At 40.3% G+C, this 26,993-nt stretch overlaps 1 protein-coding gene across 7 annotated transcripts in view; it reads left to right on the top strand.

The window, feature by feature from the left end:
- The window catches only part of wasf1 (WASP family member 1), a 58,429-nt gene that overhangs the window by 16,699 nt on the left and 14,737 nt on the right, over positions 1 to 26,993 (top strand). For 5 of the 7 annotated variants that reach the window (XM_044168402.1, XM_044168406.1, XM_044168405.1 and 2 more), the window contains exons 2-5: positions 7,987 to 8,141; positions 9,841 to 9,975; positions 17,893 to 18,046; positions 23,735 to 23,852. In XM_044168402.1, coding sequence (XP_044024337.1) covers positions 8,009 to 8,141; positions 9,841 to 9,975; positions 17,893 to 18,046; positions 23,735 to 23,852 — 540 coding nt within the window. In that variant the 5' untranslated portion in view covers positions 7,987 to 8,008. Of the gene's footprint in view, positions 1 to 2,280; positions 2,388 to 5,539; positions 5,611 to 7,986; positions 8,142 to 9,840; positions 9,976 to 17,892; positions 18,047 to 23,734; positions 23,853 to 26,993 lie in introns of those variants that run through there. The other 2 variants (XM_044168403.1, XM_044168404.1) reach the window with 2 other exon arrangements.

Raw genomic sequence — 26,993 nt, 5'->3', positions numbered from 1 at the left:
AGCATTAGGCCTTCTTCCTTTCTGTATTTTATCAGAGTCCAAAAATGTCAGTCTTTTCTAACTTCCCAAGGACATCTGATTCAGTTGTAGCCACAGGAAGACAGCAAATTCAGCATTTTATTATCTTAAAATGTGTGATTAAAAAGGGTCTGGCCATTTGAGATGTTAAAGGGAATAAAGACAAAATTCTAGCCTTATGCGCTAATGAGAGAGAAAATGAAAGAACAAATAGCATTTAAAAATGTATAGCTGCTTCATTAGAATAACAAAAATGATGAGCCAGACATATTATTTTTTCCTGTTGAGCCTCAGCAGTCACATAGGAAAAGTCTTCTTAACCAGCTAAAGGAAACAGCAGTCTCCTTGATAAGTTTTGAGTTTGACGACATACATTTATTTTTTTTCTCCTCCCTTGTTTTCTTTGGAAAATGAGCTGCGGTAGCTGTCCTACACTGCATATCTGCATTACTGATTTAAACCAGCTGCTGGTAAGCTTTGCCAGTTTGATCTCTGCTACCTCTGCCATTGGCTGCTGTGGCTCTACCAGTTTCCCTGATTAGATGTCTGTGTTTTTATGTTTGCAGCTGTTCATAATGTAGGAAGAAACCAAGTCCACAGTTGTACTGCACGAGTTCCCCAAATCACCGGGAAAAGGACAAAATGTTCAGGCTAGTTTCACATAGAGAATGCAACCATCTTCAAGCTTTGAGCTGGTTTTGAGGAAGGGTTTTAAGGAGAGAACAGCGTGTTATTGTGAATTGATTTTGTTTTAAGGCTTTATTTTAAGTCCTAGAGTTTGTTACACATGGCATGTAACTCATGGCTCTTGATGCACACATTGGTCTTTTGTTGACCCTACACGATACAGTATGTCAGTAAATGAATGGAAAACCTCCTGCTCCTGCAGTTGCATTTATTACAGGGTTTGTGCAGGTTTTGAAAAGTCTTAAAAGTCTTAAAAGCATTGTACATCTATAAACTAAAAGTGGGATTGTTGCGACTGAAGATTATGTATGCAGGAGACTGTAGGGTGCACATTGTCTCATAAGGGGCAAGTGTCGATTTTTTTTCTTTTTTTTTAGCATAAAATTAAATGAACTTAAATGATTTATCTATGTATCCATTTTCTGAGGCTTATTCAGGTCAAGGTCACATTAATTAAATTAATTATATCATTAGAAATTATGTTTTGCCCAGAAGTACTGAAAAAACGTGATATAATGAAAGGCCAAACACAGAAGCCTCTCATTCTGTGGACGGTATGATCGTGAAACAGGTATTAAATTGCAGTGTATGTGATATTAAAAATATTTAAAAAGGCTTGAATTTAACTTGGTGTACCCTGCAGAATCCCTGCACTCAGTATGTGAGCCCTTGGTTAGAATCCTTTTAAACTCTTTTAATCTGTGCCTTGTGTTGGATTCTGTTTCATGGTGATCCAGAGAGAAAATCAGCTTGACTAACTGTTCGGACCACGAATTTTACATCACTTAATGATGAGATCTCTCTTGTTTCAGAAGGCCGGGGCAATTTCATTTAAATTCCAACCAGCTCCCTTGCTGGTTTACTGCTAGTTGCTTTTTCTGTTGTCCCTGTATTTCTGTGATTTTCCAAGTTCACAGACCCAGTGACTGTGATGGCAAACTGGGACTAAAAAATTGCACTGCTGCTGGATACTAGTAGTTGTTCATGTAGTTCATATTCATGTTTACTATTTTTTCATGCTTTCTCAGTAGAATTAATCACCCTTTCTATCCATCATTTATTTAAAAAAAACTCTACAAGAAACACAGCTAATGGTGTATCAAGGGTCTGGTGTCTCTATCAAGCCCTCCAAATAAAAAGCCCTTGACCTGCTCCACATTGAGGGGTCCTCGGCTATATTGTGTGGCAGTGTGAGTGAGTAAATGCTCCATTAGGATTCATTAGGGCTTCTAGTTGGACATATTGTGCCGAGTGCAATGACCCGCACCAGTGGAGGCCCCCTGCTCTCAACTGGCACGTGCCATCCCGCACCCTGCTTTGTGCTTATACAAAATAGATGAGCAATCCCCGATCTCTCTCTTATTCTCTCTCTCATATTGCATTCATTCATCAATTGCTATCAATGTTTTGACACCAGATCTAAGCCCATTCATTCCTCCTTTCACCCGTTCCTCACTCTTTTTGTCCACCGCCTTTGCCTCTCTTGGGACATTATAAAGTGACCAATGACATCCCACTGCAGCCGTTGCCATGGTGATAGGTGACAGCGGGAAGCACCACCCAAGATGTATGGACCATAAAAGTAGGAGGACAGTGGTAAGGGGTGTACAGAGAGAAATAAGGCTGGTTAGCCCGTAGACTGGATGGAAAAATAAAAGAAGGAAAAGGAAGGGAAACAGCAGGTATGTGAAATATTTATTTGAGCAGTGATCATCCCTGATCATTTGATACTTATATGGGCTCTAGTGATGGCCCACCATTATTTTACTGGCAAGGCACAGTCAGTGAAGGAGGAAAAACTAAGGGGACAAGGAAGGAAACATATAGGGAAACCATAGTTCTCTCACAAAGATCTTTCAGCTGCCTTGTTCATTAAATCAGGATAAAATTAAAAATGGAAGAGTGTAATTTTCTCAGTGTTAGATCTGTCAATTCTGTCATCCACGTCCATTCTTTCATGGCCCAACTATTGTGCTGAATAGTCAGAAATCTGTCTTGGAGTAATTACTAGGCAGACTTAAATGCCTCGTACTTTTTCAGCCCATTTTGGATTATCAGCTGGATACCATGGAGGTCACTGACCATGATTGACCATTATTTAAAACTGCTTGTTATTCAGGCAAGAATGATTATAAAATAGCCAAGCAGAAAAAGTTTCTACTCACCCAGCTGTATATATAACTCTACTATGGTCTTTAAAAGTGAGCACAATGCACATGGAGTTTTGGGAAGTGATGTGTGGGCAAAGTTTGGTAGTTTTTAAACCCCAGACCTGCTGTGAAAGACTGGTCGGCTGCACAATGTGAGAGAAAATATGCTGTGTGTGAAAAATATTTGGTGAACATTGCAATGGTGCTAAAATTTAAAATGTAAGTGTAAGATTTTACACTTTTTAAGGCATTACTACAAACACAGTTTTGGAGAACATTACAAAAAATAACAATCTTTTGACTGAAATATTTTAACTTTACATGCTTTTTTTTAAAGCTAATGTTTCATGTCAAACACAGATAGCTGCATCTCCAGAAAGGGACTCCTGACAGTCTGGACATTCCTACTCAGATTCAGTTGGTGTCATTTGTTGTGTGCAAAGAGTTTAAAGTGTGATCAAATAGCCACTTTATATGCAAACTCTGTCTGCAACTCTCTTTATACGGGATGATCTGAAAGGCCTCTATGTAAAACTTGTTCACCAGATAATTCGCATAGTTTTAGTCAAAGGGTATCAGCTTGCTAGATGGCTACTTTTATTAGCTCTAGTCCCCTCATATCAGCATCTCAGTCATGGCAGTAGCGGACTGCTCTTACATGTAATCGGCTGTCTTCCTATTTGGTTACCTAATAAGTAATTAATTACTCTGCAACACTTAATTTCTGCAGTCTTGAAAAATGTCAAAAACATAATGTCTTTATAATTTACCGTCTTGTCACACTACACCTGCTACACCATCTATTCTGCTGGATTTAGTCTCCTAAATCTCTTTCACTTTAAAATTAAATATCTCACCATAGCTCATATTAAATGACTTTAACGAGACACATCTTGTCACTTGTGCTAATATTTTTTTTCTTACATAATCAGACAGTTATTGTTGTGGATTTGAATGTCTTGACATTAACTAGTCATGATGAACATCCTGTATTTATCCAGTGGTGGAATACTCTTTATGGCATAAACCTTTTGTTTAGTGATTTCTCATCAAGTTCTTTGTGTTGCTGGGAAAGCACGTGTTCCTTATCAAGCCCCTTCGCCCATGCAGGAAACCATTGTCTTGTGATTCTACCTTAAGTGCTGTCACGTTGTTATGGTTTTGTAAATTTTAATGGGTTTGAGTCTAGTGTCCTCTAGTTTGTCTCTCTCTCTCTCTTTCTCTTGCTGTCTCTTTCATTTTCTTTTCCTCTCTCTGTTAGAACCAAGATGATGTGTAAGCGATTTCTCATGGGAACCCATGAGAAATGACAGCACTGTTCTCATGGGCGTGGCGCTGTCATATGTCATCATGTCATAGTATGGTATGGAAACTACAGTGGACAAATGCAGCGTGTGTGTGTGTGTGTGTGTGTGTGTGTGTGCAGTAGTGAGAGCTTGTGTGCGCCTCTGTGTAGAGAAAATCTTCCCTCCTGTGGACAGCAGTCTTCAGTTAACTTACGTCCAATCAGCGAGGGAGCATATGTATGCTGCAGTCATTAATCACACACACAAACGCGTATGCACTGTGGTGAGGCAGTCTGAGGAATTTTTTGAAAAGCAAGGCAAGTTAACAGTGTTTACTCACTAGTGACTAGTGTCAACAAATATCAGTAACTGAGCCTATGATACTGTAAAAGGAAAAGAGATATCATCTTAAGTGAATGTTTTTCTGATACAATATGCAAAGAAACAATCTTGTAACCTTGCCTGCACGCACTAGATCCACAACAGGGATGGAAGTGGAGCGCAAACTAGAATTACCCCATAGCACAATTGTTGAGGATACAGTACTCTTCCTTTCTCCTTTTATCTGTGTTTACCGACAAACAGCAATTAAGCTAGATAACAGAAGAGTGTATTTCATGAATGATTTTATAATACTGTGGATGTCTGAAACACAGAACCTTAACTGCTCAAACCTCTGAGCAGGGCATTTTTGGTCATTCTTAAATCTCTGTTTGAAACCAAAGGAAACTGTCAGAATCTCGACTATTTGAAAAGCGCAGAATCAATATCATCACTTAATCTCTCCTACCCTCTAACCCCATTACATAAAAGCACAGAAATAGGTGTTGAATCTATTTCATCTACTACTGCTTTGTTTTTGACGCCATCATTTTGTGTGTGTGTTTCTCTCTCATTTGTGAAGTATTAGTTGGTTTTTTTTAGAAGTCATATAAAAATAAAGATATTAATCTTGGAAATATGTAGCCTGTTTGTCTCCCACCTCTGCCTAAGATGGTTGTTTCTCCATCTGTGTCATATTTCTTTCACTGCCATCTGAAAGCCAAATTTTCCATCATTGTATTTTATTCCCCCCTTTAGACAAACCTGTTCTCCATCATTCTCAGAAATAACTCTTATGACCCAGTAGGTAGGAGGAAGGTTGTTAAGAGGACAACACATTCTTTTGTGGGGAGAGGAGAGAAGCCTTGAAGAGGGCGAGATGAGCACAGGGGGGAGGGGGGTACAAAAACAGCGTGAACTTGCTTGGCAGATATATTTGTCATCATCTGTGTGTGTGTCTGTGTGTTTGTGTTGAATAAGCTAGTGTGCATGCATGGCAGAGAAATAAACAAGAGATGTGACTGACTAATTTTCTTTTCCTTTCTGTCTGTTTCTCTCTGTACACCTGTACCCCAGAGATATGATGAATGTGCAAAATATAGGACCACTTACTGTTCTCATGAAGTAAACTGATGAGCTGAATAAAGGTAAATAAATGCCTTATTGATTTCTGATTAAATCCACATTAATCCCAAAGGAGGGGATGATTTAAAGAGGAGCAGAATGTTTAAGCTCTGAGAGTTGGGATGAAGATTGTGCAAAAGGAGCTGCAACTCAACTTTATTAGTTTATTATTTATTTAGTAACATTATTTTTATTGTTGATGTTTGTACTTTAAAGGAAAAGTTTGACATTTTTGGAAATTCTTATTGCTATGCTTATTCGCTTTCTTGCCGTGAGTTAGATGACAAGATTGATGTCCTTTTTTCTTTCTATCCTTTTTCGTGTTTTTAAGATGCTCCTGGACATATAGCAGATGTTACATCAAGTAGTGTTAAAGGTCAACACAGTAACATTTGAGTTTACACCTCCACCTTGGCAAGTGGTAGCTCAGGGTTAGCCCTCCATTACTAAGACTTCTGGAGGCTGTGGAAAATGCTCACTTTGGGTCAAGAGGTGTTCCCAATCAGGAGGGGATGTGTGTGTACATGTGTGTGGGTGATGTAGAGACTCTGGGAGGAAATAAAACATCCTCTATAGAGTAGAGAGGATGTCTTGTTATTTTAGATTTGGTGCTGTGTTTGGGTATGTGTCACAGTAACATCGCCCGCACACCTCATTTACACCACTTTAACAATGGCTTAGAGAGGTGCGAGTTCTCATTCTTTCCTTTTATGGGCATTCCCCCCCCCCCATTTAAGATGTTTCCAAGATGAATCACCTCAACAAAGATTTTACCAGGCACCCTCTCTCCTCTCTAACCATCCATAGCTGGGCCACTTCCTAGAATAGCCTTCCTTGCCCTACATTTTTATGGATACGGTCAATAATCATGTTTATCCCTCAGTGACGGCAACACTGCTAAGAGCACAGCGGGATATTAAAAGTACCAGACGTCAATTAAAATTGAATCAGTGCTTTAATGAGGCTTTACCACTGTCAAGCCCAGTCAATCAGTCAGTCCATCTGAGCACCTGATCTCCACATCATTGCACACACTCTCTCTAATTGAAAACAAGCTAACAGCAGGGTCAAGGTGTTGTTAGCGTGATTAACTGGTGTTGTCACAGAGGGAGTTGTGTTGGTAGATGGTGTTTTGCCCGCTGCCCTACAATCTCTCGATCGTATAATTTTAACAACGTATATAGAAGTTTCTTGTTATAACAAGATGCCAAACAACAAGTTTGTTTTAATGACCTACAAGAAAGGTTTGTGATATAACATGACAAGAAACGTTTCTTGTTATAACAAGAAAGAGCAAATATTTTTTGTCATGGTGGCAGCAACACACTGCTGTAGATTACCATGAAATTTAGTGCAGATATTTGTTTATTTACCACTTTGGTGATTCCTTAACTTTCAGCCAAATTGTGATTTGCTTGCAAAATATTCCCATCAGCCTCAGCTGTACTTTGTGTTTAGTGCTTATTGCACTTCTGGTTAGACCTAAACTGCATTTTGTTGCCTTGTACTTGTTCATGTGTAATGACAATAAAGTTTAATCTAATCTATTAGCAAATGTTAGCATGCTAATATGCTAAACTAAGATGGTGAACATATTTAGCCCATAACATTCTATATGGCAGCATGTTGGCATTGTCATTGTGAACATGTTAGCATGCTGAATGTTAACAGCCTCACAGAGCAGCTAGCATAGTTGTAGACTCTTTGACTGTTTAACAGTTTCTTGTGGCCTTTTTGAGGTATAAGGGTGTATTAAGTGCAAGTAGGTGCATTAAGTGCACCTAGTATGATTTCTGTAAACATGTTCTGGTTCTGGATCATTGTAGCCACTGTGTCTTCTGTGGTTTCGAATCCGACATCCTTTTTGGTGTTGGTGTGAATGGAGGAGCATTGGGCTTAAGCAGCCCAACACTGCAGCCTTAATGCCATTAGCATGGCTGAGTAGGCAGACAAAGTGCTGAGGTTTGTTAGGCTGTGCATGATGAAAAGGACAAGACAGTGCTAAGTCAGTGAAACAAATGAGGCAACATGGCTGTTAGCAATGTCAAAACATTACTTCCCTGCTATTCTGTTGCATTTTATATTTCTCCAGGATCCTGTTTAACTGTACTTCTCACATCGTATTACCTCTCCACGTGCCCTTGAACTCACGCCACGTTCTGTCATCTCGCTCTCTCCTATGCCAATGTTTTTCTCCCATTGCCCTGTTGTGATAACTCTGGTGTTGTGCTAGCAAAGCAATCAGTGAAACAAGTGTATTGAGTTCAGTGTTGTAGTAAGCAGCAAAATCACAAGGTCTGTAACAAGAATTGTTACACTAACAAAGTTTTGTCCTCTATTCCTTCATTCCCCTTGCACCCCTCTGTCCTGTCCCGTCCCCCTCCATCCGACTCCTGTAGGTAGTGGTGTCGCAGCAGAAAGATGCCGCTTGTGAAGCGCACCATCGAGCCCAGGCACCTGTGCCACACAGTGCTGCCAAGGAACATCAAGAATGAGCTGGAGTGTGTGACTAACATCTCCTTGGCCAACGTCATACGCCAGCTCAGCAGCCTCAGTCAGTAGCACAAGGACGGACACACACACGTACACACAGATACACACATTCTGTCATAACATACAGAGCACACATACTGTTCACACACACCTCTGCTCCCTATAAGTCGATCAGCTGACCATTCAGTTATTAGCGACTGAGTCAGCTAGTGCCTACTTGTCAGTTTTCATTCTTTTCTGCTTATTTCCTGGATATGTTAAGTACATTACATCGGAACATTAAAATATTCAGAAAACTACCTGACAAATTTGATAATCCTTAACATTCAAGATCAGTTTTCACAATTTCACAGAGTTTTTGCAGAGTAAGTGATGAAGCTGTATAGGACTGTCCCCGAATCATGATTTTCAGAGTTGACCCAAAGTCGACACTTCAAACCGATGCATTGACTCAGGGGACTAATGTAGGCCGACTCCTATATCAGCCTACACTACTCATGTTTTACCTGTAAGACCCACGTTTTAATGCCTCAGATTTCCACACAGTCAGAGAAAGTAAAAGTGTGCATCCTGGTCATCGATCAATTACAAAATCCTAGCACACCACAGAGCATCTCTGCCACCGGGGCAGCTAACAGCGCTGTCAGTTGAAGAGTCAATCACGCTGTATGGCAGTAGAGGAGGTTGTACCTGCATTGGGTTCAAAAGTAAGTAGTTTAGCCAACTTCATTGACGGTCAGCACCGGAGCTGAGAGTGTCGGAGCAGCCAACAGACACGAGTCTCGCTGCCCTGGATATTTGAAAAAAAAAAAAATCTAAAATATTGAATGATTTAAAGATACTGCACATCATGGTAATAGTTCCTTTGGTATAGTAAGAAATCCTGCAAATGAACTAAAGTCAGATTTAAAAGATTTAGAGATATTTGCAGATTTTTAAAATCCACACTCTGGTAAAAAGCATTCATGTAGGATGTACAAAAATGTACAAATAGGAAATACAAATGTTTGCTATTTACAAAACAAATCTATAAATATGCTCCATTGTAAATCACTAAATTTGGAGTATGTTTTGGTTGGCATAGTTCTAATGTAAAGCTTTGTGCTGGGAAGGGTGAGAAAACAGTGCATACTGCTCCATATGGCCATGACTCAAGTGCTATGACATGAATCCACAATCCATTTATACAGGCTAAAAAGCCTAATTCAGTACATGAAGGAAATGTTACCATTACCGTTGAAGCAAAAGTAATAGTTTTCCTCTTCATTTTAATCTGCATCTCTTTTTCCCTTTTTCCTAACTCTGGTATCACACAGCTGTCTTTGGTAAACATCTCCAGCACTCACACTCCATCAGAGCAGTCAGCCTCTAACGTTAGCTTCCCTATGGATTCCAGTCACCACTGACACAGCCTTTCTCCAACTCTTAATATCAGTAATTGCACATCTTTAAAACTGTGAGGAAGAAGAACAGCACTTCTAGTTTGCTGTGATTGGGTCTGACAAAGTAGTTTAGTTTTTTCAAAACAAAAGGACGCAAGTGTTGTAGACTACAAGTCCCCAGAGACATTTGATGTAAAACATAACTAACAGCTACATCAAAGTGAAGATGTTCTACCAAAGAGAAATGACACTTTGAATACATTGAATGAATACAGTTGTACTCATTATCGCTGCATATATAATTCTTTTAAGACTGTGTGGGTGATTTTAGTTGAGTACTTTATAAGGGTAAAAAAAACTGTGTGTGCACGTGCGCAGGTAAATATGCAGAAGACCTGTTTGGAGAGCTGTTCAACGAGGCCCACTCCTTCTCTTTCCGGGTCAACTCCCTGCAGGAGCGTGTGGACCGTCTCTCCATCAGTGTCACACAGCTGGACCCCAAAGAAGAGGAATGTAAGTACTGCCACCACACACACACACACACACACACACTGCACTCTCCCTCTTTCTTTCCTCCATTCACACCTTCACCACTTCAGTTTCATCTGTGTGTCTGTTACTGCACCAAATTGGATGTGCAATTGTTATTGTGCCTTTGAGTGTGTGTGTGTGTGTGTGTGTGTGTGTGTATCAGCTGTGTGATGGAGCCCCCAGTGTTAATGGCTGTTATTAAAGGAACAGGCAGCTATGAGATGGTGTCATTTTTCACAACCCAATAGTACAAACCCCAGCCTCTATTAGAAACATTTCAAGTTTCACTTTGGCTGGATGCTCGTTTTCCCACTAAAAGCCTTCTCTTTGTGAGGAGAAATAATGCGATAATCCGCAGGACTGTCAGGTAAGCCAGGTTATCCTAAAAGAGGGGAGCCGGGATGACAGGATAGCGTAGCTAGAGGAGAGTGCAGTGGGTGCAAAGTAAAAAGAGAGAGAATCACAGAGGTGTAATACCGTGCTCCAAGGCACCGTATCGATTTCCCATGGGCCAGCAGTGTGTTTACGGCTTTGCACAATGCTACTCTAACTGCTTCCTTGTCACTGACACGGAGACAGTAAAATGCTCACTGGGCTGTACTTGCTGCTTATGGCTTTCCTGTAAATGCAAGCACAGGCTTTGATACCTCTTTACAAGGCAATGAATTGTTTCTTAGGCTTTGCAGAATCTTGGGTTTGTGTTTTAAGCACAGTTGAGGAACTGACCCTTCAAGGTCCAGATTACTCAGATTGTTCACCCTAATCTACGTTTTTGTTCTGTCCTCCATTTTTTTTGCTTTCCCCTTCACGGCTTCCCTCCTTTTGAATTGCTTTGCACCTTTTTCATATTACTCTTTCCTCCTCTCCTCTCTACCACTTTCCCTACCTCTCACCACCCGTTCTCCTCACCCTGTCCACATACAGTAGCTGTGCTAATTGAATAATTGTGTCTGATCTAATTGTGGAAGTCTGTTGTGCAGGGTGTCTCAGCTGGTAAGTGAGTCCATATTATCCTTGAGAGGTTGAAGGGCAAACACACACGCTGACGTACTCTTCCTCTCACGCACACAAGGCTCACTATCTTACCCTGCAGAGGATAAGATATTAACATTTATCTTATTAGATACACATCTACAGATTTACTTGGGGAGATACCCAAGTAACAACAAAGCCTATCTTTGTATTGTTTTGGCATAAAGCTACTGTTCATATTCATGTGACGTTTCTATGTTTGGACAGAGATTGTGAGTGATTCTGCGTGTGCATGTGTCTGCTGCATCTGTGCATGTGGTCCTTGGTTTTATCTCCCTTCATAAATAAGCCTGAATTTCCCCCTTTAGGCTGAAGTATTAGCTTTAGAGACAGTGGATAAGGATCAGCTCAGTTGCAGTTTAAGTGAGTGGTGGTGGGGGAGGAGGAGTGGAGACGGAGAGTAAGAAAGATGGAAGGATAGAGGAACGGGTGCATAATACAGGGCACTGCAGCAAAAGCAGTGGAGTGTAAAAGGATTGTACCGCAGAATTTTCTGGGCCAGGTTGAAATGGCCTCCTCTGCAGGTTACAGAGATTTCCCACTCAGTTCAACTCCTCCACACTCATGTAAAACCAAATGAAGTTGTCTTGTAAATGGAAAAACCCGCACTCTACTTTCCTTTCCCTACCATTATTCATTAAACATTTGTAAAATCAAATGACTGTGATAGCAATGTATTGTAGTAGAGTGTGTCGACTGCCAAAACTTCAAGGAGAGAAGTCAGATAAATTCGACAGAAAGATGTTGTGGGTGGGAGAGGTTTAGCAAAGGGTTTGTTTCCCGTAAATGCCACCCTTCATCCCCACCCCCTTCCCTTCTTTACCTTCACTCTCTCAAACGTGCACTGCTGTACACAATTTAAAGTGTATGCTTTTAGCACAAGCATATGACTTGCCTTGTAATTGTCTGTGTGGGTCTGTGGTCGGCATGAGAGGAGGAGTGAAAGAGAGGGGAATGAGTGCTGGTACGGATGGGGCCATAAATCACGACTGTAGAAGGATAAAGATAGGAGGATGGGGGTCGGGTCGGGTGGAGGAGAGTGGAGCACACTAAGTATTTTACAGATACTATTCACAAAACCCCTCGCAAGCTTCTTTGAAGTTCTTTAAAAACCTTAATGACCTGAGAAAACTTGTTGACCAACAGATTACTCTCTATCCAACTTGCTTCAGAAATGGTTTCTGATTCACTGCTAAGTTATGGTTTGTATTTGATATTAACTTTTTCGTTGCGATGGGTAATACTGTACGTAAAATTAGTATTGCACTAATTATCACAGCATTATTTTTATATCATTGTTGATATTTGTTTAAATATTCATAGTCAGTTGTTAAAACCTCAAAATAGTTGTAACATCAATTAAAATTTTTGTTTTGTAATTTCGTAAAAATGTGTTGTATTGCGATTTAGGGGACCAAAATCCTGAATGAAAAAATGTAATTCATCCAGTATATGTTTTAATTTTCTCAGGCATAACTGATCTTGACATCGCAGAATGCCGAATGATGAATGGCAATTGTGACTTCAGTATTGGGTATAAAAATCGGTCACAATCTTGGAATCTCTGTATAGTGTACCTCCTAACCATCAGACAAGCACTGTGCAGTTTAGCTGTGTTTGGCCACTTACACGAATACAACACAGTAGTAGACCTGGTGTAGACAGACACACTGAAGTGAATTATGTTCATCAGTCCAAAGCCTACGGGGGCACAGAGTGTAAGATGGCATGAAAGATGTTTAGCCGAAGGTCGGGGAGACGTGAGATGGAGAGATGGCCAAAGTGATGTATGCAGTGTCACTGATGGTGCAGTGGCTGAGGTCAAAAGTTCTTTATCACACGAATTTATGCACATTCAATCTGATAAACGCATGGAAGCATGCACGCACGTACACACTCACCTTGGCCACACCCTACATACCCTCAAGCCTTTAAAGGGTCTTCCCTTGCTTTGCCCTTTAGGCCTCCTCTTCCTCTTCGTCCTCTCCTGACCGCTAACTGCCCCCCACACACACACACACACACACACACCTTCTCTGTCTTTGTTGTCCTCCCCAGCCCACTCCCATCTCTCTGATTGATCTCTGCTCTCCCTCCATCTTGTGTGGATGCTATTTGTGTGCTGTCAAGCTCTCATCACTCCAGCCAGCCAAACTAATGGCCTGTATCCCCTATTTAATGGCACCGTTATATCACTGCACTGGCTGCAAGCCATTATGGAAGTCTACAAAGCCACCCCGATTCCCTCTGGGCTCTAACTGTTTCTTTATGTACTCCATAGTCATCATCATCTTCTTCTTCCTTCTACTTCTTTCTTCTATCTTCTTCCAATTTTCTTTTCTTCTCTGTCTCTCACATGACATCTTGATCTTTCATCTGATCTTACGTTTCTCTGTTTTCCTTCTCCTTTTTTTGTTTTTGTCTTCTACTGCTTGTTAACCCTCCTTGACTTTCCAGCACTTTGTACATATCTCTCCTTGTCTCCCCTTAATTTATCTCTGTCTTTCTGTCTCTCTCTATTAAGGTCTATTCAAATAAGCTTTACTGGCATGACTGCTAAAACGCTTACTAAAGCAGTACATACTGTATATACAATATGTGTTTTGTAAAACTACAAAAGGGCCAATGTCTCTCCTTTTCTCTGAAATGCCTATTTGTTATTAATTATCTTTTTTTCTCTGTGACTGAAAAGACTGTTGTCTGAAGTGGTAATATGAGTCATTAACTTAAAGTAATTTTAAGTGCTAAGTCAGTAAAGTGAAAGTATTTTTAAGTTGAGTAAAGTGCAATAAATGAAAAGTGTCATCACACATGTATGATGGGCAAAATCTTCAGTCAGACATTGGGGGGACCAACTGTGTTGGGTTGGGGGGGAGAGAAATGTTTATGGTTATATTGGATTTGTATGCCATTTTTTTGTATGAATTTGATAAAGTACCCTGATTTGCCAGGTATTTAATTTGTTGGATTTGACAAAAACAGGCATTTCTGTCTGGTTATTTATACATAAATTGTTTTTCAATTTACTTACTGTAATAGAAAATTGGCTAAATCACACTTTATATTGAAATCATGATGTAAAATTACATATAATGTGATAGAGGGTTTTATTCACATTGCCCACTTCACTACACAATCAGAGATGTCTTTCTAGCCTGCCTCACAATTTGGCAACTAAAGGGACATTGGTATGACAAAATTTACACCATGCAGACTCAAGTTATTATGCAGATGCAGAAAGTTATAATTTGCAGTTAGGATAGTTCATCTAGAAGCATTGTGGGTGATGACCAGTAAGCAGATGTTAGAAACACTGTGACAAGGCTTCCTAAGTCAAAACCAAAGTGATTTGGAGATGCATACAATTCATCTACTCACTTAGCCCACAGTAACTTATAACACAATTGCAAATACTAATACAATGTCCCCATACTAATTGCAGATGGAGTGCATGTGCTTTATATATTTCAAGTCCTTGTTACTTTGAAACATTCTGTCTTACCCAAAAGACAGAATTACAATGTTTATTCTTGCACTGTGCGCAACACTGGCAAGAGGGAGAACATTCAAATAGATTCTAGGAGAGGAAGAGGACAAAATGAAAGACAGAGGACAAACAATAAACAAGAGAAAGAAGGAAAGGATGGAAAAAGACTGAGTCAGAGAAGGAAAGAGCAATTCAGGGCTGTAGGAGGAAGCATGCAGGAGGGGAAATATAGGGCAACATTTGCATTGAAGTACAACAGAAGAGAAAGCCGTGCCTGCATGCTAAAAGACAGCTTGGCCTGTGCCTTTTCTTATCTTCAGTGGTCGTGTGTAGGACTGCATCTCTATGAGGGAGGGGATGAAAAGTGGGAAGAGGGGACGCATAATTTCCGTGAAACTTTGAGGGAAGCTGAAGGAGGTGTGTGTGTGTGTGTGTGTGACAAGAAGTTCCTCACCCCTCATCGGTTGAGGGTGTTTTAGCGAGATGCTATCTGTCTAAGAGAAAGATATGAGAGAGAGAGAGAGAGAGAGAGAGAAACTATCCACCACTCGCTTACTGATAAGGAGCTTCACAGACTGAGATCAGAGGTTGCTGCTGCACCCGGTGCTGCTCGACCTGACACACGCACATACTTAGAATCTCTCATTTACTCAATCATTCACTCACAAACGCACACACTCACATTTATCTCATTAGCTAAATGTCTACACTAAATGGGTGTAATTGGTAGTTCAGCTGAATAAGTGACATTTGGTAATTAGGATGTAGAACATCATGTTAAGGTGTGTGTGTGTGTGTGTGTGTGTGTGTGTGTGTGTTTGACTGATCCAGTGTGTGTGTGTGTGTGTGTGTGTGTGTGTGTGCCTTCTGTGTTTCTGTCCACATTGATTAGTGCAGTGTGCCTGTCTCAGTGCTCAGTGTTGCCTGGCAGAGGTTTATAACCACCTCACTCGGCATCAGATTCATCCTGACACACACTTCTGCACTGCCTCTCTCTTGTTTGTCGCTTTTGTACGTACATGTCACACCATCTGACAGCCCTCTGCTCTCCCTAAATGCTTTGGAGCAGCAGGACACAGTGCTCTTGCATAACATACAGCACTCTGCAACACCGAATTGTGACTCACCGGTTGGCCAGTGGCTACCTCTGGCCCCAGCAGGGTGTTATGTGTCTATAACAAACCACTCTGATTTTTTTGCCCTTCTTATTATTAGTCAGCTCTTACGTTGCTGATCTAGGAAGTGAAGTTTATTCCTTTGCACTTTCTGATACAAGCATGAGTAAAATTCTTAAAGGACAATTCTGGTTTATTACAACTTGGGTCTTAGTTCGGGGGATCGTCCCTGTAACTAATAATAAGATGATACTCACCAAGTTAATTGCGAGACCTGGAAATGCTGCAGTGTCACCAAAAATAAGTTCAGAAACACCAGCAGTCAAACAATCGCAAAAGTTTTAAACAAACCTCCAGGTTGACCAAACTTATTTGAAAGAGAAAACAAGGGTTAACAGTTAAATCATGTTGTAATTTAACATGTTTCGACTTTGACCTGCCATACTTAGTTGTGTATGCAGTTCTTCTGTGCAATGAGGGGGTTCCAGGATTGAACAAAAAATGTAAGGCTAATTTTGATAAACTGCAGTGCAACCATTATCAGAGATGTGACATGAGGCTGCCATGACCATAAGCTCAATTGTTTACTGTAATTACTCCAAAGAGTACCATGGATACATTCTTGTTTAAAAACACCATGTAGTACCTTTTTATAATGTGCTCTGTAGTTTCTCATCAATATGAGGTATGAGGACACAGAAGAAAACTGAAGGTGGTCGCTCTGTCTTCTTGTGGTTATTTCTGTTATATATACTGTAAACAGTATGTGTTTGTGTGTTTTTGCTGTTTAAATGGCTGCTAGAGTTTCTCTCTTGTGTTGTCTTCAAAGCTTAATCCACCCTCTAGCTCTTCTCAGGTTACTGCACTTCTCTCATGAGATACCTCGCTCATGCCTTTCTGTTTTTCTCATAAAAGTCATACTCTATGTTTTTGTTGTCTCTCTTGCACTCTTCTTCTACACCACTCCTTCCTCTTTATTTGCATGTTTCCATGTTAGTTTTATCGTCTCTCTATCGGTCTCTCCCTCAATTCCTTAATTCCCTTCCTCTTCTCGCCATTTACTTGTCTGTTAGTTCCTCTGCTCTCGGTCTGTCCCCTGATTCCATGACCCTGCCTCTGTTGTGTCCATGCAGTTTTATTATCTCCCTCTTGCATTCTCTGGCCTCCTTTCTCTCTCCCAGAGTGTTACTTACCAAACTTTGGCTCACTGATAGTGTTTGTTAATAATGATACTTCAGTGCCTCAGGTGGCCGGCCCTTTACTACAGTGAGAGTCTGTGGAAGTCATTACCCAGTTGTACAGCTGCAATGCAGAAGATCTAATTGGGGTAGTTGGTCCTTTCTGAGTCAAGCATTCAATAAAGGTCTCGTCTTAATAACTCCGTTGCTCCATTTGCTTGGCTTAAAAGAGATCTACTTACAGGCGTACATTTTGTTTTTTGTGTGTGGCAGAAAGGCTAAACAGAACTGCAACAATACTTTTTCTGTATGCCACATGACTTTGTCAGTCTTCCCCTGGGCAGTAGTAAAGTGTATCCATTTGTCATTCCCCCATGTATAATTCAGATCTGGTTGCAACGCACTGGATTTCTTTCCAAGACTTGCCGTTTTCTACTTGGCCTGACCAGATTGAGGGATAGCATTAGTGTGGTTATATTTCCTCTTCCCCTCAGCTATTTCTCCAACTTGTTTTTCTGAAAGCTTCAGTTGTGCAGCATTGATTTTCCTCTGTTATTCTTTTACCCTCCAAAAATGTCAACTGTTCCTGTATGAAGGGCAATTATTTCCACAGCCTCTGTCTGACAGTGAACCTTAGCCTAGCCTAGCCTAGCCCAGCATAGCTTTGGCGTTATGTGTGTGTTTGCTTTGGGGGGAATTACAAATAGCCAATTAGGACAACAATGTAGCATTAGCCCAAGGGAGGATGATTAGTGGTTTCTTATAGGTTTAGTAACTCCGTAATGTTGATTGTGACTGTTTGAGTGATGATGTCAATGTCGATTTTGATGACTATAATGTTGAGATGGAGCCAAATGGTAACTATTGTGTTTATCAGAGACATGAGAGTCTGTTGGTTGGTGTTGGTGTGTTTATCTGAACATTGTTGGGGAAGTACAGCCAAAGAGCAACAAGCACAAGTCTTAAACTGATTTCTCATTTTCTCTCTATCTATCTTTCTGTCCTTCACACTCAAACAACCTGATTTAATAACTGCAAGTCCCCCTCTCTCTTTTCTTTCCTCTCCATCTTTCCATTCCTTCCTTAGTGTCTCTTCAGGACATCACCATGAGGAAGGCGTTCAGGAGTTCCACTATTCAGGACCAGCAGCTCTTTGACCGCAAGTCGCTGCCCATCCCACTGCAAGAGACCTTCCAGACATGCGAGCAGCCACCACCCCTCAACATCCTCACGCCCTACAGGTCTGAATCCAGCCTGTTTCACTGCCTTTTACGAAAAGTGGTGTGGGGTTTTCTGGGTTTGATGGTTTTTAAAAAAGTGAATTGTATGCTGAAAGTCAGTGATAATGTGCATTTTAAAACACTACACTAGAGTATTCTGGAGGAGTGCCATTGTTCCATTCTTTTAAGAAAAACCTGACATTGCCTACAACTGTAAGGCCCTTTTTCTGAGCCCAGCATGACACTAACTACATCGACCTTTACATATATTTGTCTGTTTCCACTCTCCTCAGTCTGGAGAATGGGGGAAAATTAATACATTTGTATTAAGCATAAAGAGAGACTGATTGCATCCCGCTGTGTTAACACAAAAGTACCTAAATGGCCATGAATGATTGTTGTTGTTGTTGTTGTTATTATTATTATTATTATTATTATTATTATTATTATTATTATTATTATTATTATTATTATAGTTATTTGGCCCATTCTTTTGTATTATACTTCTGCCTGCCACTGTAAAGCTTTTATTAAGCAACAGATCACAAAGATGCACCACACAGAGAAAATAGAAAAGACACCCTGAGCTTGCTCTAACCTCAAATGGATACAAAGTTTGATTTTGCATTTATTGAAACACTTGCTTGCGCACCGTGGTTGGTTGGTATATTATTATTGGCAGGCTTGTGACTCTTTTACACCAGGCATCTCTCTTAGCTGTTGAGGTTGAGCCGGGTGAGCAGAGCGATAGAGGGAGTCATCTGAAGATGAATAATCCATAAAAAGCTCTGCTGGCCAGCACTCCCTCCCTTTTATTTCTAGGCCTTCTCACCCCGCTGCTCTCTCATTTCTTTTTTGTCCCTCTCACACCATTTTTTCTCCTCCAGCATCTTACATGACCCATCTCTGTGTAATACTGTTACCCTGACCAAGCCATTTTGAGAAAATTACAGGCCAAAAACAATCTTTTTATTTTGTGTGAGTATAGACATGTACACATGCAATGTAGGGAGACAGGTGCAGGTGTAGGCTATAGTATTTAAATCTGTCGTGGGTGTGTTTTATAATCTCTGGGCATTGACAAGGCCTAGACCAAGCAAAAGGCAGGTGTGGGTGTCTGCCTTGTAGATGTTATTTTCCGATCTTACTCTAAATATCGGGCTGGCTGAAGGCTACACGTCACCTTTTATTCACTATTTATTTATTAATGGTGATAGTTGAATCAGACATAAAAACATGTACATTGTAAGCCTAATTCTCAGTTCCCAGGCTGGCTGGAATTGCTCTCACCCCTCCTTGAATAACAATTGATGGAGTACCCCTGAGCACATGGTTCAGTAGAGTGGATTAGGTACCTGTTATAGAGAACAGCTGCTCTGCTGGTGTGTCCATGAGAGAAAGGATGGTATACACACATACATGTGTATATGTATTAATATTATGGACTTTCACTAACAATTATTTTTATTATCAATTAACCTGACAGAATACTTAAGACAGAATACATGTGTGTCAATGAGAGGGACCCAGGTGGAACGGTGAGGTTACAGGGAGCAGAGGTGAAGAAGGTGCAGGACTTTAAGTACTTAGGGTCAACGGTTCAGAGCAATGGAGACTGTGGAAAAGAGGTGAAGAGGCGAGTGCAAGCAGGTTGGAACGGGTGGAGAAAAGTGTCAGGTGTGTTGTGTGATAAAAGCGTATCAGCAAGAATGAAAGGAAAGGTGTTCAAGACGGTGGTGAGACCAGCGATGTTGTACAGCTTAGAGACAGTGGCACTGAAGAAAAGACAAGAGGCAGAGCTGGAGGTAGCAGAGCTTAAGATGTTGAGGTTCTCTTTGGGAGTGACGAGGACGGACAGGATCAGGAATGAGTACATCAGAGGGACAGCTCTTGTTAGATGTTTCGGAGATAAAGTCAGAGAGGCCAGATTGAGGTGGTTTGGACATGTTCAGAGGAGAGACTGTGAATATATTGGTAGAAGGATGCTGAGGTTGGAGCTGCCAGGCAGGAGGTCTGGAGGAAGACCAAAGAGGAGATTTATGGATGTAGTGAGAGAGGACATGAAGTTAATTGGTGTGAGTGAAGAGGATGCAGAGGACAGGGTTAGATGGAGGCACATGATTCGCTGTGGCGACCCCTGAAAGGGAACAGCCGAAAGGAAAAGAAGATCAATTAACCTGACAGTTATTTTCTTGATTAATCGGTCAGTTGTATAAAATTCTCATCACAAGTTTTGTAAGCACAAAGTAATGCCTTCAAAATGTATTGATTTTTTTTTAAAGCATGAAATCATCACATTTCAGAAGCTAGAACCAGAAAAAATATCTTGCAATCAATTATTAAAATTTTTGCCAATACATTTTTTTTGTCAATTTATTAATCAACAAATTCTTTCAGCTCTTAAAAATAACATACAAGCACAGCAAATCATCCCTGGATAAAGAAATGTTAAAATGCGACTGTGTGTATGTATGTAATAATTTCTCAGGGAACCAAAAACCTTTTGAACTCTCCTTTCCTTTGCTCTCCTCTCCTTTCTCTTTCCTCTCATCATTTTGTTATCTTCTCCTCTCGACACATCACACCAGGAGGCTCCCTGGAACACCTCCCCAGGCTGTTATTTCTCAGATCCACCCTGAGCACAGCTGCCTCTCTCTCTCTCTCTCTCTCTCTCTCTCTCTCTCTCTCTCTCTCTCTCTCTCTCTCTCTCTCTCTCTCTCTCTCTCTCTCTCTCTCTCTCTCTCTCTCTCTCATACACACACCACACAAATACACACCTCAAATATACACAGAGCGAATACCATGCATAATGATTTACACAAACACTCAAATACTACCCGCAGTGCACACACACACCACAGTAGCTCTCTCTCCACCCTTGCCTTATCCCATTGTTGAATTCTATTTTCTTCCCTTTGTTGTGTTGCATATCATTAAACTTTCCACTCTTGCCTTTTGAAGCTTTTTCTCTTCATGTTCTGCGTCTTATCTGTGTCATCATCAAATAATTGCCTCCCAATACCCAGTGGCCGACACTGGGTGGAGGCAGCTACACTTAAGTTCAAGTTAGGACCACTGAATGGTTTTATTCCTTTTTAGTGTCAAAGGAAACCTGAAATACCCTTTTTATGTACCCTTCATCCCTATACAGAAATATTTTTGCAAGAGACTGACAGCCAGAAGAGATGGCATTACTAAGTTGATTTGCACTACATGTTTGAGTATATCTGTGATAGTTTGCTGAAAATAAGATTAAGGAGAGAGGCCATTTAGATTATAAATATTGTTATTTTGCTCTTTGTTGGAGAACCCCAGGTATTGATGTTGATTTGGCCATATGTAGACTGCAGTGTTTGCGCATATAAAATATACTATTGTGTAGTTCTGTGACTAAGATTTGTGGACTTCAACATACATGTACATGTTAACATGTTAACTTCAACAACAGAATTGTTTGTGATGCACAGTCAGCTAACTTTAGATCCATGTATGTTGATCCTGACTAATAGAGTTGCAAAGTGGGAAGAGACACTGGTTTTCCCCCACTCTGTATTCTTATTTCAATTTTTTCTTTAAATGATATCCTCAATGTTACATAACATAGAAACACTGGACTCTCCTGGATAGTGTAACAATCCTATAGGTTTATGTTGTGGGCATCAGTTTTAATTATTTTAACTTTGTTACTGAGAAATAATGTTTTGTCAGTCAGTTTGGCATGGCAGATGGCTCAAAATACTACAATACCCATGAACTTCGGCTGCCGTTGCTATGGAGAAGAAACCAGTCAGAGGCACAAGTCATAGCGGTAGCAAATTCAAAACACTTTGTCTCTAAATTTACCCAGAATTGAAAGGTTAATTGATTTAAGCTACAGATTATGTTCTCAGTTTTCTCAGTACTGTAATCTTTCGCTTCCGCCTGCTGTTAGCGGCGCATGTAACACAGTTTTAAACTTGGTGTTTCTTACCGAAATGCATCCTGGGAGTCGTAGTCTACCTCAAAGTTATTATCTTTATTCTTTTTATTATCAAATAACCAGATATTTTCTAACGCAATATAATATTTTGGACTGATGTCTTAACCAGGGGAGTTTCATGTCCATCCAAGCCATCGAAGTGCTCCATGGAAATGGGATTTTTACTTCCGGAACCAGGGGCGCCAGAACTAGCTTCTTCCACTTTGCAACGCTATTGGGTGTTTCCACCACAAGAAATTTCCCAGGGGACCAAGAACCTTTTGATGAACTCAGAGCTTTCCCTGCATTTTGACCAGAGGAACTAGGAACTACATTTAGCGCTTCTATGATAGTTCCCGGTGCCAAAAAGTCCCCACCCCGGGTATAGCGTTTTCCAGTGCTTGAAGAACTATTAAGCGGAGTCTGCAAGGCTGAATGTTGCTGATTGGTCAAACACAGACCTGGCGGCTGCTACAGATTGTGTACAGCTTCATTTACAAAATAAGGAAACAAGAATTGTGGTTGAATGAATGAAGGTTGTTTGTAATTGAGGGTGGAACTGAGGATGGTTCCAAGGTCAGTAGGGCAATCTAAATCTCACCCCCCATATTGATATGAAATGACATTTCCAGACAGCATGTGTATGATAATTTCCTTGTCAAGAGGGACCTTTGATGTGACAACTACCTGTGCCTGTAAGAAGTCTTTTTTCGTTTCCCTCCCTGTCAGCATGGTACTGTCCCCCCCCAGTGACCACCAACCACAAAGTCTTCTGTAATGCGAGTGAAGAGGACAGAGAGCAGAGCAGAGTTGAGAGGGAATGAATGATAACGCAGGACATTAGCTATTATTCACATGGTAAAGAGATATGATTTCTTAAAGGAAAGCAGACTAACACAGGCAAGGGCAGGACACAAGAAAAGAAAAATTTCCCTCACTCCCTATTTTTCAGGGTTGTCCAAAATGCCTCCTGCATTTTAAGAGACTCAGTCAAAAAAAGAGGAAAAGGCCTATTTGTAGCAGTATACTTTTGTGCCCTACTCCGCTTATCAGCCTATCCTTTATGTAGAGCTGAAACGATCAGTTCGTTAATTGATTAGTCCACCAACAGACAATTATTCAGTAAGTATTATGATAATCAGATAATTGTTTGTCATTTTTCAAGAAAAAATGCCAACCATCTCTGGTCCCAGCTCCTCAAATATAAGAATTTGCTGCTTTTATTAGTCTTACACTATTCTAAAGTGAATATTTTGGTTTTGGACTGTTAGTCGAACTAAACAAGACATTTGAAGACGTCACCTTGAACTCTGAGAAGTTGTGATGGAGCTTTTTCCACAGCTTTTTTGTTAATTTGACAATTAATTGATTAAGTATTCATGCAAGTATGGTATGTTGCTCTTTCAAATGGAAACGTCACATACTGAAAAAGGTTTTAGAGGAAAATTCATATCGTCTAGGCCTGCAACTATTGATTAATTTCATTATCGGTTAATCTGCTGATTATTTTCTTGATTAAGTGATTAACTGTTTTGTCTATAAAATGTCAGAAAATAGTGAAAAATGCCTGTTGTAGTTTTTCACAGCCCAAGATGTTTTGTCCAACCAACAGTCCAAAACTATATTTAAATTTTTTTCCCCAAGATCTATGTGATGTTTTTATTTATCTTTCGTAAAAGAAAGAAAACTACTTCTCCAGCATGCCAACCAAAATGTAACGAGATTTATCAGTTTCTTTTGTCCATCTGCAGGGACGATGGGAAGGAGGGTCTGAAGTTCTACACAAATCCATCCTACTTCTTTGACCTGTGGAGAGAGAAGATGCTGCAGGACACAGAGGACAAGAGGAAGGAGAGGCGGAAACAGAAGGTATGTCTGAACAATTACAAGCACAGGGTCCCGGCAGTGCACAGTACATTTTACTTTCTTTTCATGCAACAATTGAGGACTGCACTGATTCTTTGGCTGCTGCAATAGATCGAGGTGCTTGTGGTGAGCAGTGGGCTGCGAGTACATGAACACAGAGGTTAGCGAGTAGGAAGACATGAAGTGAGAGGGAACAAGAGACTTCCTGTATTCTCCACAGATACAGATTGATGTGTTCTGCTTGAATAAACTGACAGGGTGATTCACTGATAGATTCACAGGCCTTGCTTCATACCACGTAGTCTAATGCATTAATTAGCCACCACTCGTAGATTAATCAACTCTCCCTCCAGTCAGCCCTCTTAGTTATTACTTGTGTGATCATTACATCTAATTAATGGGAGCATCTGCTGTTCACTTGCCCCCGCACTGTGCGTCACCTCTCTGCCTCTGCACAAACAAACACACCTCATGAGGAAGCTCGGTATACACACACACACACACACACACACACACATGCAATCTGATGTTGGATTTTTATGCACACAGACCCACACAAATTAAATAAAAGAGCTCTTGCACACCCATAGAAAGCCCCTCTCCCACATCAAATGAGAGCTGTGACCCCCTACTCAAAATAGAGGGGTTTCCCACCCTCAGCATCAAGAGCTCTAATCAGTACCAGCTTGCATTTCCCTGCGTGGGAAGCAGGGCGTGCTCCACATTTTGCCCCCTCACAGTCCATCAACGCTTATTACAGTCATATCAATGAGGAATAAGGAAGAGTGATTTTCCACAGAGGGTTCATGTGAATGAAAAGGATATAATTTGTTGGTTATGAGGTTTTTAATGATTGTGGGAGGACAGAGGGCGAGTTTAGCCAAGAATTAGTTGGGAGGATGAAGAGAGTCAGAGTAAAATTAGGAAAGTTATTTGTGGTTGTTTTCTGGTTTAGTATTCATCACCTTTATGATAGCTTTATAAACATACATGGATTTTAAATGAACCACAAAGCTCATTTGCAACATTAGACAGACCTTATTTGCTTCAGAAGTTTAGGTTGATATGACCGCTTGTAGCCGAAGCTTATTCCAATGACTTCATTCTAATTAAAGCCCCGGGTGGGCTCAGCTTGTAAAGCCATGTTCATTTCCCTCTTCACCACACTGGCAGTTAGACAGACCCCATGGAAAGGCCTAGAAGACATTCACAGGGAGAGCAGGATGGATTAGAGGAATTACGCACACATATTTGTTGGTTTGTGTAACCATCATGGCGCATAAATAGTCTGAATGAAGATCAGGGCAAATACAGTGCGGAGAGGATATGTGTCTGTGGAAAGCATGCAGAACCAGCTACTGGAAGGGTGATGGATGGAAAATTACACATATATACACTCAAATGGGTGAAATTTAGTGTATAAATCATTGATAGATTTATACTTCCATCACGTAGCTCATTGAGTGGTTCACATCATCTTAACATGCCTCTCAGTCATGGTGTTCATGAAGTGTGTGTGTGTGTGTTGCGGTAATTATATATCCCCTTATACTCCACTTTATTACTTCACTAGAAGATTACAGATATCATCTATATCATACTTTGCTTCTAAGCTTCAAAATATTTTTCATGACTGTTTCACCATTGTGAACTCACACACAGACACACACACAGGCATGGATATGCACAGACAAATTCCTAAAAAAAGATCTCAATTGACCATAATCTTCCATGCAGCTGCTGTGTCAAGGACCTGACAGGCCGTGCCTCCTGTCAGTCAGTGTGACGCTATCTGAGATTGGCTATCAACACATTTTGTTCGGTGACAGTGTTCCAGCCCTCCCCCTCTTTCTCTCCTCTTACAGTCTGCACTCTTACTCTTGCAACATTATATTATTATTTACAGCTGGGCATTGGGAAACATGGTTTAAATTAAAATAGCAATACTAATACGAACATTTTTAGATATCAATATACAAAATAACGTAAAATTATGAAATTGCCGTTTAATACAATCAAATGTATTGAAGACAAGACTCATCAAATGTGCAAAACCAAACCTGCTATAACTCATTGTTTTTCTAGCTTTTAATCACATTTTTCTCTCAATAATTAATTTGGACAACAAAACTTTGTAAAACAGTAACACAATATGATCATCACAATATGATTCCAGCAAAAGGCAGCAAACAATAATGTTGAATTGTCACCCATCCTTATTATCAAGGATTTCTAAACATAGAAAACCTTTGATTTTATATAATGTACTTTTTGTTGGACATACTAAATGGTAGTAAAGGTAAAAATCCTCTCCAACCTCCATCTCCTTACCTGAGATCACATTTGAAAAGGAAGGAGAGAAGGAAGAAAGAATACGAAAAGGGTAACCTTAAAAAAAAAAACTATGTAGATGATCATACATGGCAGCCAGGATTTCTAATGTAGAAGATCAATAATCAAAGGGCGATTCAGATTAAGAATTCTTGACATGTTTAATAAATATAAATCAGGTCTTGTCTTAAGGGAATTCTAGCTTTCATTAAAAGTTTTTCTAAACACATCACCCCTTGAATCCACTGAACCAGTAAGAAGGGGTTTGGATGACTTCCAGCGAGTAGCAAAAGCAATTGACTTCAGCTGGTGTGCAGGGAGACACAGTTCATGGGTTCAGGTCAAAGTTTCTTCTTACACCACAGAGGAAAGACAACAAATGAAGTATTTTAGCCCAGGGTGTCGAAAGAGCAGATTGAAAGACTCGGTGAACGAAGTGGTGACGAGGGCAGTCATGATAGACAGATAATTTAGACAGTAGAAGTGTATGGATGTGTAATACCTCTTTTTCAGTAGTATTTGAGTGATTTATTCACTTAAACCTTGCCTTTTCCTCATGTTAAGTGTCAGTGGCCTGGATGATTAATTTGTGGCAGAGTAAAAATGTGAATTTGGTGTGTGAACATAGAAAGAGGTGGTTACAAGTAACTAGTAAGCAGAGAAACTACTTGTACTTGAATGTTTAAAACCAAATTGTCGACTGAAGTGAGACTATATTGTAATTGAATTATCCACTAACAAAATTGAAATCTGGAAAATGGTACCTGACAAAAAGTACTACATTTTCAGTGAGCCTGTTTGTCAGAAAAAGTG

This window comes from Siniperca chuatsi, linkage group LG16, assembly GCF_020085105.1.
Source record: "Siniperca chuatsi isolate FFG_IHB_CAS linkage group LG16, ASM2008510v1, whole genome shotgun sequence".
Lineage (NCBI taxonomy): Eukaryota > Metazoa > Chordata > Actinopteri > Centrarchiformes > Sinipercidae > Siniperca > Siniperca chuatsi.
This window is presented reverse-complemented; position numbering and strand designations above follow the sequence as displayed.